General features: G+C 43.6%; 1 protein-coding gene across 2 annotated transcripts in view; it reads left to right on the plus strand.

Moving 5' to 3' along the window:
* The window catches only part of TNFRSF18 (TNF receptor superfamily member 18), a 113,586-nt gene extending 99,024 nt beyond the window's left edge, over positions 1-14,562 (plus strand). Inside the window, exons 5-6 of one of the 2 annotated variants that reach the window (XM_069241102.1) lie at positions 2,220-2,351; positions 11,636-14,562. In XM_069241102.1, coding sequence (XP_069097203.1) covers positions 2,220-2,351; positions 11,636-11,802 — 299 coding nt within the window. In that variant the 3' untranslated portion in view covers positions 11,803-14,562. The remainder of the gene's footprint in view (positions 1-2,219; positions 2,352-11,635) is intronic. The other variant, XM_069241103.1, reaches the window with a different exon arrangement.
* The last annotated feature ends 3,054 nt before the right edge of the window (positions 14,563-17,616 follow it).

Genomic DNA, 17,616 nt, shown 5'->3' on the forward strand with positions numbered 1-17,616 from the left:
ACAGCAGTCCAGCCTTTCACAAGAAGCATATCAGCATACAAAGTAATTCCCTTAAGTACTGAATTCACTGTTGCCAATGTGTGTGTTTTAGGGCCGAAAACTTTTTTTGCTTTTGGCCCTTCTTAAAGAGGGCCTGGTAGCTATCTCGCTATCTCTACAATATGATTTTGCAAAAACAATGACTAAACAAGTGCTGATAAAACACATAAGCTTGCAACCAATGCCATGCCTAATAGCTTTCCCACTGCTTTTAGTTATATGTGCTTCCTCTGTTGATGTTGAAGTTGTACAGGAGAAACTGCAATTCCAGAAAGGCAGAGGTTCGATATCTTCAGGAAATGTCAATTTTCAGTAACCTGTTCACCTATATAGTTGCAAATCGTTGTCTCTTGCACTTTTAGCAAAATATTTCTTAGAAAACACTGTAACAGCCTTTACACAAAACAGAGGAATACGAAATAAATATTATACATTGTTGTTTGAATCATTATTTAAATCTTACTCTCCGCTTCACACTTTCTTTCTGATTTTAAATCAAGCATTCACTACGATGCAAGGACCTTTTCCTGTGATCGAGGGCCGTGTATCAATTAGGCCTGAGACAATTCGTATATTCCTGCTGCCTTTCATGAAGGCCGTGCCTGGAGTGGCATCCTGGGAGAAGCGGGGGCTCCATGGGCCAAGGGTACCTTTCCAGGTCCTTGTCAGCTGGAGTTGAAGGATCCCTGTTCCAATAAAAGCCCTGACATCTGATAAGGACAATCATGCCTGCTCAATCTATCTGATGCTCTTTCTGCTGTTATACCATAGTCACTACCTAGTCCTCAGCTCTGTCTGTGCTCTCACACTCTAATCGGAGCTTTATTCACTTGATGTTCTAGCCGCTAGAACTAGAAACTATAAAACCAGGTAGAGCTCGCCCGAACACGTCTCCGCAACAGGACCCGATGCTCTAGCTTTGGCTTTCAGTACTGGACACAGTAATGTAGATGAAGCCTCCAGGAGCGAATGTGTAACCCCAGGCAAGATCTTCGGAACTCGAACCAGTACTCCTGATGTGGTCTATAGTACTTTGCACGCTGCCCCAGATATGGAATCTAGAACATGACACACCATTCTGCAGGGGGTCCCACCAGTGATTTACACACCAGTGATTTACACACTTTGTAACACAACTTCCATTTTTCATGATCTTTTCTACCACCTATGCTCTCGGTTCTTCCAGTTGCCTGGTCACACTACTTGGAACCATTACATTCATTGGATAGAATGCCGCCCAGATCCTCTCCTGTGTGATGGCTCTTAGTATGTTCTTCTCTGTGTTTTTTTAACACTCGAAAGCTTTCCTCTCGATTTCTCTTTCTTCCTCGCCCTTTGTCACCTCTACTCCAGTTTCCCTCCACCGCCCTCTCCATGTTTATTTTACTGTGTCAGCGCTTATGTACTTCCGAGTTAAACCCCTACGTAAAAAATACTCGAACAAAAAGGCTAAAGCCTGCACTCCGCTCGGACCTGCCAGAGATGTGTGGGATGACTGATCGACATACAGCGCTTCCTGTGGCTTCTAGCGGATGCCGCTGTGGTACCCGTACATTAAGGCTAAATTACCGTCAGTGCAGCTTTGGATGGTTCCAAACTTGCTCTAGGTTTCGTGAAGCTGGGTCGTCTTTCAGAGAAAATGAAACTGTTTCTGTCCAGTCCGAATACCGAGGGACCTGTTGACATACGGTTACAAAGTCGCGATCCTTCCGGAGGTCCGGAGGTTTAACTCTTTTTAACTCAGGCACGTTTAATAAAGATGCATCCCCTGTTCACTCTTTACGTAGTGTTTAAATGGCTGATAGTTCATTTAGAAAATAAAATAGTACTTATTTTACGGGCCTTGAAATGATGAAGACGGAAACAGTCCTCCGTTTTGGAATCTGGAACTATGCCCTCCTTGTCACACATACATTTGTGCAGGATGTTTCTTCACCCACTGAGATGTCTCACCAGCATTTTGCTTTCTGATAGACGCTATTCTAACAAGTTGTGTTTGGTTCATTCTTGAAAGACTTGTCCGTTGTACGTTTGTATGCAGAGCTAATGGTCTTGTTAGTCTGCTTCCGCTACGGACCTGCCTCTGTTGCTGTGTTCTTTCACTTTTCTGGAGTTTTACCCACATTTTAAAGTGCTTCAGTAGCTATTCAATTCCTGTGCTTATTTACTCACTTTTCTAGAATCACAAGGCACATCCACAGTCATCTTAGCCCTCCTGACAGCCACGGCGATTTTCATCCTGATCTTGGTTACCATCTTCCTACATCTCTACATCTGGCGGATGAAGAATGAGAAGCTGTTTATTGTTAAAGGTGAGGACTGGGCGGGGAGCGGGAGTGATGTCATAATTTGCTGTGTCAGCTCCGAGAGTTTTCACACTGTGACATAAGTCCAGAAAACTGGAGTCACGCTGTTATATTGTTCCACCAAACTGATACTAGAATATGATGTAATTTCAGGACATTGGCATCACAGGGCGGCTCCTCTGTTTAGGGGGAGGAGCGCCCCCCCTCCCCCCCCCCCCCCCACCAGCAGCGTCAGCTGTAAAACATTTTCAAGAAAACGATATAAAACTGTGTTTCTTATCATTTTTTTGAAATTGGGGGTGACGAACACTTGAGGGGAGTGCAGAGAGCACTCCCCTCAGAGCGAATGTGTGTTTGGCCGGGTGTCTCGGGCCGGCCAAACACACATGCGCAGTAGCCTCTCTCCAGCCCAGCAACACAGGCTGGGCGCTCCCAGCCAATACAGATGCTGCTTTGAGCAGCGTCAGGATTGGCCGCAGGCCAGGCTGGGAGCCTGTGCCTGCAGCCTTGAGCTACAAGGGATAGAAGAATGGCACGGCGGAGGAGGTAAGTGTTTTTTTTTTTTTTTTAAATTACATTTTTATGTAGCCTCCCCCGCGCACTGCCCTGCCCCTTCTGGTTGTCGCAAGCTGATTTCTCTACAGGAACCTGACACTGTGATACCACTCCCAAAAATAGAGCGTTATAACTTTGAGACTACTCTAGGAATCAAATACTAGACCTCGTGATTCCTCTTGCAGTCTGGCCTTAAAGTGGGGCATCACACCAGTAGCTGGATGTAAAACTGTGATCACTCCAAGATATTGGCTTTACTGTGACATCACTTATAGAAACATGTCAGGTTGTGAGATCGTTCCATAAATCTGATACCAGACTATGAGGGTTCCAAGTTTGTCACATCAGATGTAGATGCGGTAGGGACTTGGCATAAATCTTTGATCTCATGGCAAGATTCTGGGGTACGACTGAAACGTTACTCATGGAGATATTGTAGACTAGTAACATTACAATAAAGTGATATCTCTGCAGTAGGCATGTGCCAGAATGTGAGGTTAGTCAAAAAGCCCAGATTCAGACGAATACAGAATTTCAAAACTCACTTTGACTGTGACATCACTCCAGTAACCAAAATTCAAAATTGGATGGTACTCCAGAAACACAGCTTTAGACAGTGTCATCACTCCGGAAACCCGCCTTCAGACTGTGACATCACTCTAGTAGTCCTTCTTCAGATTGTGACATCACTTCAGTAGTCTGACCTCAGATTGTGAAATTACAGCAGTAATCTGACTTCAGACTGTGACGTTACACATATCTGAGGAGCATTATTACTTCACCCCAAACGTAAGTACGACTGTCAGATGCGGGGCGATCAAAATGTTTTCACAGCAGTGAAATTTTGCGGTTATCGATTTTTCATCGCTCATTAAGGTGCAAGGTTTCCCAGGATATATTTGTGTTCTCTGAACAAAATGGTTTCCGCACAGGAAGATCATTTTCATTGTAATTGAATACGGCTCAGTTGGAAGATATATGCTAAATAATTATCTGAAAGTTTACCTCCTGCAAAACTTTTCTATGGTCAGTGACAAATGCTTGCATGATTTTTCTGAGCAGGCTTACTTTTAGCAGAGGTTTTTCTATGCACTCTTCTCAGCAGGCTTACTTTTTGCAGAGTTTTTGCTATGCACTGCCATGCAGTGCATAGAAAAAACTCTGCAAAAAGTAAACCTGCTGAGAAAAATTCTGCGGTGCACCCACTAGTTTCCGACCACGCACAGCCGCAGAATTCTGACTCTTCAGAGTTCTCGAAACTCTTGCAGGTAGCGCCTGGATACATACGTCAGTAGCAGATTTCCCGTCATAGCCCTGAAAAGGTTTCCTGATTTCTTTCCTCCCATGTATCTACAAATGTAGATCTTTAGCTGTGTTAATGAGACAGTAACTGTTTTCTATATCGAATGCAGAACCATTTCCTAGTGTTAAATAAGGTTATGTGTGACATTAATTTTAGCAAACCTCGCTATTTTTATCTCGAAGAACCACAGCAAAAAATCCGCAACCTTCACAAAGTTGCAAAGTGTTTTTCTCTACACCTTCACAAAAGTTGCAACTAAAAAGTTATCAACTTCGCACACCTCTATGATCTTCTACAATGTGTCGTAGGAAACAGAAATTATACACTATTGTTCAATATTGGTATAGTAAAAAAAATGATGACCGGGTCGAACAGCAGTTTGAGTCAGGCAGTAACAACTGTGTGATGGCTGGTGAAGGTGTATGAAGCCATCACACAGCAATAAATATATATCCTTGTCTTCACAGCACTACACAGAGCCTTGGCCACAAGGGAGATTGAGAGAAATGATGATGGAGCAAATCAGCAATAAAATCCAGAACGAAGCAGTAAACACTCACTCAGGCACTGCATGGGAGTAGAAAAGTTTATTTTCACTAGCAACTCATGACGCGTTTCAACTGCCTAGGGTCTTGATCACATGACTATATGTACAGAGGCCAATCTATGAAGAACTCATGCAGTGAAATAAAAAGGTGGTAAAAACAAACAGTGCCTTTACAAAAACGGTGGTAACTTACAGTAGTGCAGAATATCACCCGATACATCCTGCTATGTGTTATAAAATACGTGCAATGAAAAGTCATTGCATCATTTAAATATAAGACCGCTATTGTTACATTGCACATGTATCTCAGTACTCTGTAATCATCACCGATATGTAACGTAATGCATACATTTCCTGAATGGGCTGAATGCTAAAGTAATGTAATATAATGTAAGGTGGATTTGTAAAGTGCTGTTGTTCACCCATGAGGGTATCCAGGCACTGAGTAGGTGAGTGTAGTTGTGTGGTGAGACTGGGCTTGAATACAGGCAGTCTCGATAGTCCTGTCAGAAGGCTAATTGAATAGCCAGGTGTTCAGCTTCCTGCGGAATTCAACAAGTGAAGAAGAGGCCCTCATGTGTTGGGGAGGTCATTCCAGGATTAAGGGCCAGATGTAGCAAAGACTTTGCGACTCGCAAACGGCGAAAATCGCCGTTTGCGAGTCGCAAATGCATCTTTGCTATGCAGAAATGCATTTTGCGAGTCGGAACCGACTCGCAAAATGCATTTCCGAGTCGCAAATAGGAAGGGGTGTTCCCTTCCTGTTTGCGAGTCGCAGTGGTATGCAATTCCATTCGCGGTCGCAAATGGGCTCGCAGTTACCATCCACTTGAAGTGGATGGTAACCCACTCGCAAATGGGAAGGGGTCCCCATGGGACCCCTTCCCCTTTGTGACTGGACCAAACAATAATTTTTCAGAGCAGGCAGTGGTCCAATGGACCACTACCTGCCCTGAAAAATACCGAAACAAAAGGTTTCGGTTTATTTTTCAAAGTGCAGCTCGTTTTCCTTTAAGGAAAACGGGTTGCACATTGAAAAAAAAAAACTGCTTTATTTAAAAGCCCAGCAGGCCTCCATCCCCGTGAGTGCCCTGAGTCGCTATGGGGTCGCAAATTGCGACCCACCTCATTAATATTAATGAGGTGGGTCTTTGCGACCCTATAGCGACTCGCAGAAGGTGTCTGAGACACCTTTCTGCATTCCAAATTGCGAGTTGCAATTTGCGAGTCGCTGGGACTCACAAATTGCAACTCGCAATTTGGAACCTACCTACATCTGGCCCTTAGTGACTTGGTAGGAGAACGATCAACCACTTGTTCTGCTTTTGTAAAGTAGGATATGTGTGTGAGTGAACTTGATGCTGAGCGAAGTTGTTTGCTGGGTTGATGGAAGTGAAGCTGCGATTGAGGTATGCGAGTTCCGTGTTGTGTAGTGACTTGAATGCGTATGTAAGACGTTTGAACTGGCAGTGCTTCTGGATGGAGAGCCAGTGAAGCTCTCTGGGGAGAGGTGTGGTGTGGGCTTGGCACGTGAGATCCAGGACGAGTCTGGTGGTGGTGTTTTGGATGGTTTGAAATCTGTGAAAGAGATGGGTTGGAATGACGGCATAGAGTGCCTTTTTGTAGTCCAATTTGCTTGTGAGTAGGGTATGAGTGATGGTACATTTGGTGTCCAGTGGGAGCCACTTGAAAATTTTGTGTAACATGCGGAGAATGTGGAAGCATGAAGAGATGACAGTGTTGACCTGGGACTTCATGGTGAGGTTGGTGTCCACGGTGAGGCCTAGGCTCCTGGCATTGTTGATTGGGGTGGGTGTGGTTCCAAAATTCTGAGGGTGAACTCTTATTCTCGAAGATCAGCACTTCAGTTTTGCAGGTGTTGAGCTTGAGGCAGTTTTTTAAATCTATTGGGCCACAATGGGCATGCATTGTTTGAAGTTTGTATTGGTTGTGACGGTGTTGTTTGAGGGGTAAAAAATTAGCTGGGTATCGTTGGCGTAGGAGATGATGTTGGTTGCTTGGTATCTGATGATGTTTCCCAGAGGAGTCATGTACATGTTGAGTGTGGAGCTGAGTGGTAATCCCTGTGGGACTCCGCAGATGAGGTCCTTGGGCTCTGAAATGAACAGCAAGAGCCAGACTCATTGTGTTCTTCTGAAGAGAAAGGAAGCTATCCACTGGAGTGCTGGTCCTTGTATTCCCACTGTGTGTATTCTGGAGAGGATTGTGTGATGGGAGACAATCTCAAAAGCGGTGGACTGATAAAGGAGGATGAGGGGGGCAGTCTGTCCACGGTCAAGGATAGTATGTATGTCGCCTGTAGCAGCAACGAGGGCTGTATGAGTGCTGTGTTTGTTTTGGAATCCTGATTGTGAGTTTTATAGCAGTTTGTGGCATTCTAGGTGGTCAGAACAGTCTGTTGAAGGTCCTCTCGATTACTTTGGCTGAAGGCAGCAAGATGGGTCAGTAGTTGCTGAGTACTTCAAGGTCAGTTGAGGGATTTTTGAGGAGGGTGGTGACTTCGGCATGTTTCCAGCTGTCTTGGATGGCGGCTATCTAGAGGCAGGTGTTGATGGAAGTGAGTGCAGAGCTGATCATGGCTCTTCCCAAATTCAATTATAATGATGGCAGGGGCAGTTAGAGCCCTTGCATGAACTATCTGCATTATAGCTGCAGTGTCATTGAAAGAGGGTTCAATGCTGTTAGTTGGTAGCCGTTGGTTGTTGAAGTTAGTAGGATGAGAAGGTCAATGGGCATTGGCTGTGGCTCAGAGTTGCTATAGATGTTTGTGATTTTTTTTGTGTAAGAAGTCGGAGAGGTTGTTGCAGAGTTTTGTATAGGGGTGATGGTTTGGGTGCGGCTGTTGGGTTGGTGAATTCCTTTACGATGACAAAAAGTTCCTTGCAACTCTTAGAGACAGATTCGATTTTCAGATTCAGGGCCTTTATCTTGGTCTCTTTTACTTGATAGTGGTAGTGTCTAAGTGTAGTCTTGTAGGTGATTCTTCTACCTTTTGAATTGTCTGCAAACTCTTTGGATTCTCTAAGGTCAGCGTTCTACGAGCTAGCTTTTAAAAAAATCTTTTGGGTTTGGTGTTTCTTCAGGGGCACCAGGGTATTGGGGTATTGGCGCAGGTGGTGATCTAGTTGTTGAAGTTGTTTCTGTCTTTGGATGAGATCATTGGTGGAGTCTGGGTATTTTAGTTGGAGGGAGTTGAGCAATTCCATTTCTGTAACTTTCTTCCAGCAGTGACTTGGGGTTCTACTAGTCTCCGCATGGATGGTTGGTGTTATGTGAAAATGAATGATGAAGTGGTCCGTCCATGTGAGTGAAGTGATGTGGCTGACTTTAACCTTGTCCCTGGAGGAGAATATGGTGTCCAGGGTGCGTTCAGCGATGTGGGTAGGGCCTTGTATGAGCTGGGTGATGCCGATGTTCTGTAGACTTTTAAGCACTTCCATGAAGTTGGAGTTCATGGGGTCATCGAGATGAAAGTTGAGATAGCCTCCGAGTATGAAGTGTTTGGTGCCCATGATGAGGGGAACAATGAGACTGCTGAAGTGGGTGCAAGATCCTGCGGGCCGGTAGGTGATGATGCCTTTTAAAGTGGTTTTACTGTCCATCTGAAGGTTGAAGTGCACTGTGTTCCATAAAAGTGGCTTCTGGGTCAGTGTAAGAGTTCACTTGTGGTGTCTCTGTGGATGATGGGTCCTATTCTTGGTTTATGGGGTTGTTCCTGGGGCAGGATTTTGTATCCAGTAGGGATGGTTGTGGCAATGTCTGACGCTGATATGCGGGTGAGCCAGGTTTCAGTGAGGAAGAGGTGGTCCAGTGCATTGGAGTCGGAGTTCCCAAATGTGAGTGGAGTGTAAGTCAAATGAGCGTGTGTTGAAGAGCATAAATGCGAGTTAGTGTTGTTGGGTGGAGTGGGTGTATGGTGCTGTGTGAGTGCTGGTCTTGAGTTATGAGTTGGTGAGAGGTGTGTTGTGTGCATGGGCTGTAGGAGTGTGATTGTGGAATCAGGTGAAGTGGCAATGAGAGGAGGCAAAGGGACCTACCATGGACTGAGGTGTGGCTCAGCAGCATTCATGATGGCGTCCAGGGTTCCTTGTGCTGGGCGTGGTTGAGACACAGACAGGCTTACCTTTGCGGGGCCTTTGGTATGCCAGCTGCGCATCCACTGTGCGGCCCTGCTGCGGCCTCCATTAAGTAGGGCCTTGGAGAGTGGGAAGAGTGCTGGGCAGGGGAGCGGGCTGAGCAAGGGCGGGGAAATCTGGGGACACTTTGTGCTGACTTAGCGCCGACATAGCATCATTTGTTTGATGATAAAGCAGCGCTAAGGTGGCCTTTCCCCCACGCCAGATTTACAAAGTGGCACAATGCATGCATTGCGCCACTTTGCAGCCCCTTGCACCACATTATGCATGTGCCAGGCATAACGTATGCAAGGGGAGGTGTTCCGACGCAGGGAAGTCCCAAAAAAAACGGTGCAGTGAAATTGACTAGATTACATTGTTTATGTAATTTTTAATGCCTGCTCAAGGCAGGCACTAAAATGACACACCCATTAAAATTACTGACACAGAAAACCGCCACAACAGCATCAACATTTCTGATGCTGTTATGGTAATGACCGACATGGTGCGCCGTATTGTAAATACGGCACAACCATGGTGTCGTTAGGTGGTGCAAGGGCGACTCAGGAGAAGTGGTGCTTTGGGACCAATGCACCACTTTCTCATAAATATGCCCCCTGGTGGGGAGATGGGGGGAGTCTGGTAGGAGCGTCAATATGGGAAATCATGATCAGCGGAGCAAGTCGATGGGGCAAATACAGAAGATTCCAAGATGTAACAGGAGTAAAGGATGCAAAAAGGGGCAGTTAAACAGAGACACGGGTCAGGTAGACCAGACGGCGCAAATAAGAAAGAGCAGTTACCAAGTCGGGGACAGAAAGAGCAGTTACAAGAAAAACAGTAGGAGATAGACACCAACACAAGTCAGAAGGACAGAAGAGGTCAAGATCACACTGAAGCAGAAGAGAGATGCCTGGGAACCCACTACTCAAGTAGTATCAAATGATATATAAATATCCATGACAAAGTTGTATAATTCTTTTCCTTGCAGTTGATTGTAGAGATCCTCATATCCATGCAGCATGAGCATATTACACATTGCATGCAGCACAAATTAACAATACATTATTAACTGAAAATTGTTGCTGTGGATCAGCCATTGCTATTTCGTGATAGCAAGTATGCACTTCAACTTTTTGGAGGTGGTAATTTTATTCCTATGTTGACTTTGCAAAATCTGGGCACAAAAGAGTGATATTGCTCCTTAATTCTTATATGGGGGTGTGGATATCTCCTTTAATCACAGGGCTTCAATATCTTAATGGATGAGTGTTGATGTCGAGCTTTTGTCCTCCAGGCCCAGAGAAGATGTTGCACTCCCCTTGTCAGTTCTATGTGTGGGGAAGGCTTCTTTGATTGAGGGTCTTCTATGCCTTGTTTAGATTGGTAATTGTTGGAGTTGGAGTAGGGTTAGGTGAGAGTTGAACAGGCAATTGCTACTTGTAGCACATTCCACTCTAGACATGGAAGACCTCAGCTGAGTGTTAAGGTGGGCAGCATTGGAAGTGAACACAAATAGAATCTTCCCTGTAGACTGAAAAGGTGTGGAGAAGCTTACATTGCTTAGGCACTTTACTGAACCAGGTGTTGAGCAGTGACACAAGGCAGATCATATATACATTATCAGGCTTCCGATGGGGGGGTGGTTACGTTTGGGGGTAACATTGCTGATTTTGCCAGTCATGGAGGTAATTGAGGCTGATACCTGCCCTGGCCACCTTTCCCTCGACCCCTCAAGTGGGGAAAAATCTATGTTTTTCTGGAAACATTAAATATTGATTGTTGGCTAAAGAAAACAATAGGTATAGCGCAAGCTACCTTGCATATAATTGTCTGTAACAGATGTGTGGTGTGTAAGGGTGTGTTTGGGGTGTGATAATGAACTGCAGGTCACTTGTTTGGATCCCAACAACGTGTTTTTTGCCTCTCAACCCCCCGCACCACTCATATAGAAAGAAAGTTTTGTTGTGTTGGGTAATAACCGAAAGATAGGTCTGTTTTGCATGAGTCTGCATCATTGTTCATGTCGTTTTACTCTCAGGGGCACTTCGGGTTGTGGGAAAATTGTATTTTCATGCAGTGGTATGTTATGAGCTGTTTGCAAGCAAAAGTTCTTTAAAAACCTTTTTATTTCTTAAAATAGTCTTTTGTACCTAAACATCACTGTTGAGATAAACTGAATCAAAGTAATTAAAATTGCACAAAATCGCTTGTCATTTAGATAATGACTGCAGATCTTTCTTATGGGTATCTATGAAAAATTGATTTTAAATTGCACTATTTACTTCACTAGTTCACAAAAAACCTTTGAGGGAATCGTAAAGGAGGGTGAATGTTTATTCTCTGAACTTAGTCTGGCCTTGCAGCCTGCAGAGACGTAGTAAACAGTCAACTCAATAATTCTCTGACTTAGAGTTTGGTGGTAACTAACAATCCTCCAATTTCTGGAGGAAATGCCAAATACAGATTAGAATAAACATCTAAATTTTCTCAACAACACAGTCTTTGTTGTAGAGCAAATTCGGCTGGTTGATTTTACTCTGTATTTTGTGTTTCCTCCGCAAACTGGAGTCTTTTCAGTTACCACCGAACTCTAAATAAGGACTATAAAGTATACCTAATTTACTCTGTTCTTAGACTCCCTCGATTCTCTGGACCATACACAAATATCGGTAGAAGTTCTACATTAACAAAGAGCTGCCTAAACCTCTTCAATTTGTTTCTCTGTCTTTCTCTCACCAACCTGCAGAAGGTGATTGCACCACAGAACATGAGCACATCAACCCACTGGAGGACAGCTGGAGCTGCCAATTACCAGAAGAGGAGCACGGAGAAAGAATATTAGTGGACGCCTCTGTGAAACAATCCTGGCAAGCCAGAAGGAAGCCATCTTGGAGTAGTGATCCAAATCCTTAATTTTAGGACGTCTTTGAGAACAAGCTTTGTCTAGGTGCCAAACTTTGGCGCGACCATGACCTTTGACTAGGGGACTGAATGGGTATAATCCTGGAAGGATAGTATTGCAGTTCATTTGTTACTGCAACAGCAATATGCATTGATGTACTCCAGGGCCACATATGATTCAACCCCAGAAACGAAAACTGTAGTGAATCTGCAACATGGTTTACCGCCTTGTGGGATCTGCTAGAATCTGTGATATATCTACCAGTTTCGAATGCATGGCTCTTCACACCTTAACACGAACATCATCTCACAATCCCCACTACACATTGCCAAGGTATTGCCTTTGAAGACTTGCGGCACATCCGGCCTTCAATGCTCCAAGCACCACCCAAAGATCGGAACATCCAAAATATGGCTGTACTCAAGAAATACACATTTAGTGATCAGTTACAGCTAAACGTGAACAAAAGCAGTTCCTGCTCAATGCAAGAGTGCATAGCAAGAGCACACAACCTAAAACAATCCTAATGCTCCTCTCAAAGAAGCATGAAACAAGCACAAGCCATACCAAAAAAGCCCAAAAGAAGGGCAACCCTTAAAACAGAATATCACCTTAACAAGGAGCATAATGAGCATTAAACAAAATATATTTAAATGAAAGCTTTTAACAAAAAATATTTAGCGCACTTTAGAACCATAAACACTCATTATTCTTTGCAGATATAATTTGAGTGATTTAGATGGAGTCAGCCAGAAAGGCATAGACTTGTTTTATTGAATAATTCTGACCTGAGTGCATGAATCAAAGCATTGGTGTTTCGAGTCCTATCCTGTGTTGTAAAATGAAAACACTCACCTTTTAGTGTCGCCACCGCCTTGCCATTTCCTGGGGTCATTTTCACCATCATGCTACAGAAAGCTTTAGCTGCTAGCTGTTAGGAGACCATTCTAGAGAGGAGTGGCATATCACAAGTTTTCACTGCCACTGACATTTTGTCTCAGATGAACAAGGTAGTGTAATTTTCAAATTTTACCTGAAAGAAAAATTGTGCTACTGTGTGCCAACTGTGCGTGTTACAGGCAAGCTAAATCGGGCTTTGTCACTCTTTTTTTTGTTTTAGAGACTTTTTAATGTTGACACCCTTTGCTATGATGACATTGTTTCGACAGGATGGAAACCCCCACTCTTACATGGTCTAGAAATGATTGACCACGATCCTTTCAACTTTTGGTTATCTGGGTCTTGCGTCTCAGCAGGTGCTACCAGTCACAACAGAGGCTGAAAGTTAGGCTTTGAAAGAAGCCATAAAGGAATTACTTTTATGGCTAAATTAGCTTTAAAGCCACAATACTCAACTGCATGGCATCACTATCTGCAATACCTTCTCATAGTTTCACTACCGATGCCACTGATCTGGCAAGGAAAGCTACCAGGGATTTTCTGACTTAATGTCAGTGTCTTCACAGCCAAATATGTGGGATCTCAGAGTCCTCGAAACAGTTAAGAGACAATATAGGGAAGAAGTGGGAAACATTAGTTTCCTCTTTCACCTGTCTTACAATTAAAAACTGTAAATGGGAGAAAGCTAAATTATTATTATTAATATTTTATGGTTGAAAATTAGGTGACTCCTGTGTAAATAGGGAGTGTTGGCATGCATGCTTTTCTCTAAATGCCAGCACTAACCAATTTATTACATACACATTGTGATATTTTAACAACAATAAATAGAGCATCAATGATACTTTGATCAGTCATTAGGGATAAGTCATAAACTTAGAATGCTAGTCTCTCTTTTATTGAACCCCCATGTACTGCAGTTTCTGGCTAGTCTCAATCTCAGACAATTTAATGGGGACTCACTACTGGACATTTATTTGCCTGATATCCGTTAATGAGTTGTTAGTCATGGTCACCTAGGTAATCTAATAGACTTATGTGCGCTCTCACGTTTCCTAGATATAATGACCCAAACTGAAATATTGGATTCTGATTCTTGACCAAATCAATGGACAGACTTTTACTTTCACTTCTGATCCACCGCCAGGATGCGGTAGACCTTCACTCATGACCAGCTGATTAGCACATACACTTTGATGGTCTCGTGCCTAGCCAGCTCGGTGTTCAAAAGACTTTATTGACCACCTTGATGGCTCCTCCAAATGATGCAATCGTTTTTCATGGACTCTCACAGTTTGAAAGGTGGTCAATAGCATCTAATCTAGTGTGGGATTTCTAGGCTTACAATGGACTAGGTAAATCCTTTTTATTTTCGACATTACTTTTTGCACATGTATCTGACCTGGCTATCCAGAAAATCTGCCATGGATCCACCATTCAGGACCCCTATTGGACAACCTTGATGAAAGAGAAGACACGTCTAAAGGTTAATTGTGTGGTTTCTCAGACCGTGTGTGTGCTGGGATAAAGTCAAGCTCATGTGAAGCAATTTCTGAGATGTGACGGGTGCTGCCCAGTCTCACTGGCCTTTCAGAGAACCAGTCTGTGTACTTGTGTTGTTTCAAAGACACATTCCTTCTGACCTGGATTACAATGTGTGAGGTAAATTAATTCAGGCGAGTAATATGTAGTGTTATGTTTATTTTCACATTTTCAGATGTAATCCTCACCTTTTAAGTTGTCATAATATGCCTATTTAGCTCTTCGAAGTATGTTTTTCTTTTTTCTTTTACAGTGTAAGAAAAAAAATACCTGTTTATATTGTGAACGTTTGCAAAGCCTAGTGAACCACAAATTATCTATAAATTATTAACAAAATAATTGTATCTTCTCTGTCTATTTTTCTGAAGAAGAGAGTTAGCTACTTCAGTTCAATATTTACACCTTTTACGTAGTTTCCCCTCCCATCATTCCGACTCTTAAACTTCCCTTGTGTCCTCCTCTCCCCCTCCTACTTTATTTTAACAGCCCTCTACCTGCTGCCTTTATTACCTCTACACTCTATAACACTTCTCTCTGATCACATCCATCACCCCATTTCAAGCATTCCAGCTTTCAACAACATTTTATTTCGCTTGCCTCTAATATACATCTCTTAGATTCATAAATGACTGAACAAAAGAATGTTTTTGCTCTTTATCAGACCCTCTCCTTTCATTCTGACTGCTTCTCCCTGTTCTGTTCTCTGTTTTAACTCTCTTTCCCCATCCTCACGTTGGATACTGAAGTATTTCACACAGTATAATGCATCTCACATGCTTCTTATGTAACCAACTATTACACCAGCTCTCCTACCACCCTGTAACCCTTTGAAAGGGCGTCTCCACCTCCAGAACCCAGTGGGTTAGCTGGCTCCCTTTCAGACCCTTACTGTGCACCATCATCAACAGCTCAGTAGTTTCAAGAGCCTTCCCCTCTGCCTTCAAGACTTCCTATATGAAATATCTCATCAATAAAAATAAACTTGAACCCACAGTTCTGGACAGCTATTCACCAGTCTATAATGGAGAATTCCTAGAAAAACTGATTGAAAGAACTTTCTGAAGTATATCCAAAATATAACAGAAAGACGGCTGCTAAGCCTTTGCCTGTGGAAATGCATCGCATCAATGCTTCAATCACTTCACTTCCGCCCACTAGCCTGACACTCTGGCCCTTATTTGGAGTTTGGCGGGCGGCGGTTTTCCGCCACCTGGCCCTATAATGAGTTTCCAGATGGGCCAGTGGGAAACAGGCCACAACATTGACGCCGGCTCGTCATTAAGCTGGTGGCTATGCTGTGGTGCGTCGGGTGCGACAGTACCCATCGCACTTTTCACTGCCTGTAATCCAGGCAATGAAAAGGACGACGGTGCTGTCTATGGTGGCCGCCATGCAAAAGTTGGCGGAGAGGGGACTCATAATCCCCAGGGCAGCGCTGCTTGCAGTGCTGCTCTGGTGGATTAAGATCGCTGGCACCACCAGGCTGTCAACTGGCGGCAACCTGGCAGTGCCGGCGGTCAGACCATGGCGACTCCACAACAGTCATAATGTGGAGGCCGGATCGCTGCTCTGGCGGTGGTCCGACCACCACCACGAGTCTGGCATTGCCAGGACCGCCAGACTCGTAATAAGGGCCTCTGTCTTCATGGTATTCTTAATCTCCCCATGGGACATCCAAAGCAAGGGTTGATTGTTCATCCATGAAGAATTCTAAAGATTATCAGGAAACAGATCATCCCTTTCTTGACTAGCACCTTAGTTAATTATTCTCCACTAAAAGAAGAAGCATATCAGTGGAACCTCACTTGATAATCTGGAAGAGAAGACCGAAGTGACCAACTAACAAATGCTCGTTGCAAAAAACAAACTTCTCTGTAAAAGCTGAAAAAGTATAGATTCCCTCCAAGCAATGACAAGAAATAATCTAATCATTTAGAATGGACAAAGTAAATGTGTGATGCATTTTCAAGCTGATTAATAAAGTCTTTAGCCAGAAAGGAAAGTGTGCGCATCACATCATTTGGGACCTTTCCCACCCTAGAACCAGACCCTGTTTCTGCTCATGGATGGTAAGCATTAATACACACACAACTATCACTTTGTTCCACTCCAGCCATAAATACAGGTGCATAAAACAATCGAACAGAAAAGTACATTACAAAACTCATTACAGACTCCACTAACATACTCCCCGTAAAGACCACACTCATAATCCACACCATCCATCCTGACACAAAACTAACATAAAGCTCCTGCATTGTATACCTCAATTCTGTTCACTCCAGTACTCACTTGAGTGCAGTGATTGAGTTAAGGGTAAAAGTACTGGTATGATTATCACGCAGGGCAACGATACACTTACCAAATAGACAACACTGGCTGCCTGTCTATTACAGCTCAGATAGTGTATTGTGTTATGAAAGAAGTTCTATATTGTAGTGTAGCCATTTTTAATATAGCTTTTGCGCGTTTGCTTAAAGCATTAGGCCTCTGTGCACTTTGTTCTAGATCCATTTTATTCAGCCTCGCACTGTTATTTTTCAATAACCAGTTTCACAGTCTTGTTTTATTTTCTTTTATCACACTGTTTAGCTTACCTCAGCACCGGAGTTCTCAAACAATACATTCTTGCTCGCTCTATGCTTCAGTCAAGGATACAGTCTGGTATATTGCCGATAGTCTTTAGGGTTCGTAGAAAGTACACATTCTTACATAGGGACATTTCTTAGAACATCGGCGTGTTAGTTATAAAAACACTTCCTAGTCCTGGTACACGTAAGAGGAAGATTCCGACCAGGGAACCACAACTAGACGCTGACTGCCCTGTTGCTGACCCTGATCCAGATCACAGGCCTTTGCTCAGGTATGAGGGTTGATGTCCTCCTGGGGGAACCTGAAAGGCAGGCTTAAAGCTTAACATGCTGTGCTCAAAATAGAACTTAGAAGAGAGAACGTACTATAGTAGCACTATGATCGCGTTATTCTTATGTTTCACTCTCCTCGTTACTATTTCAATCTTATTGTGTTGTATGGTTCTGGTTATTGCGGCTCATGCCTGGTTATCTAAAATGCAGTCGTTTTATTAAACTAATCTTTAAAACTCAAATTGCCTTTGTCATTTATATATGAGACCACACTGTGTATGAGAGAACTGGTTGGGATCCGAGTGACCACGACTTCCCTGGGAAGCACTAAGATGTCATGCGCTCGGTTGCCCAATTGTCTCTTCCCTTTGGGAGAGATGAGGCACTGCTAGTTAGCCGGAGCTCAACCCGTATTTGGGGTGACAAGGGTCCTTCACTGTGGGTTAGACTTAGTCCCCCACACTGCGAATGATCCTGCCACCCAAAAATCCAGTAGTCTCATTAGGATAATGAGAGCCT

This window comes from Pleurodeles waltl, chromosome 6 (assembly GCF_031143425.1).
Source record: "Pleurodeles waltl isolate 20211129_DDA chromosome 6, aPleWal1.hap1.20221129, whole genome shotgun sequence".
NCBI classification, from domain to species: Eukaryota; Metazoa; Chordata; class Amphibia; order Caudata; family Salamandridae; genus Pleurodeles; species Pleurodeles waltl.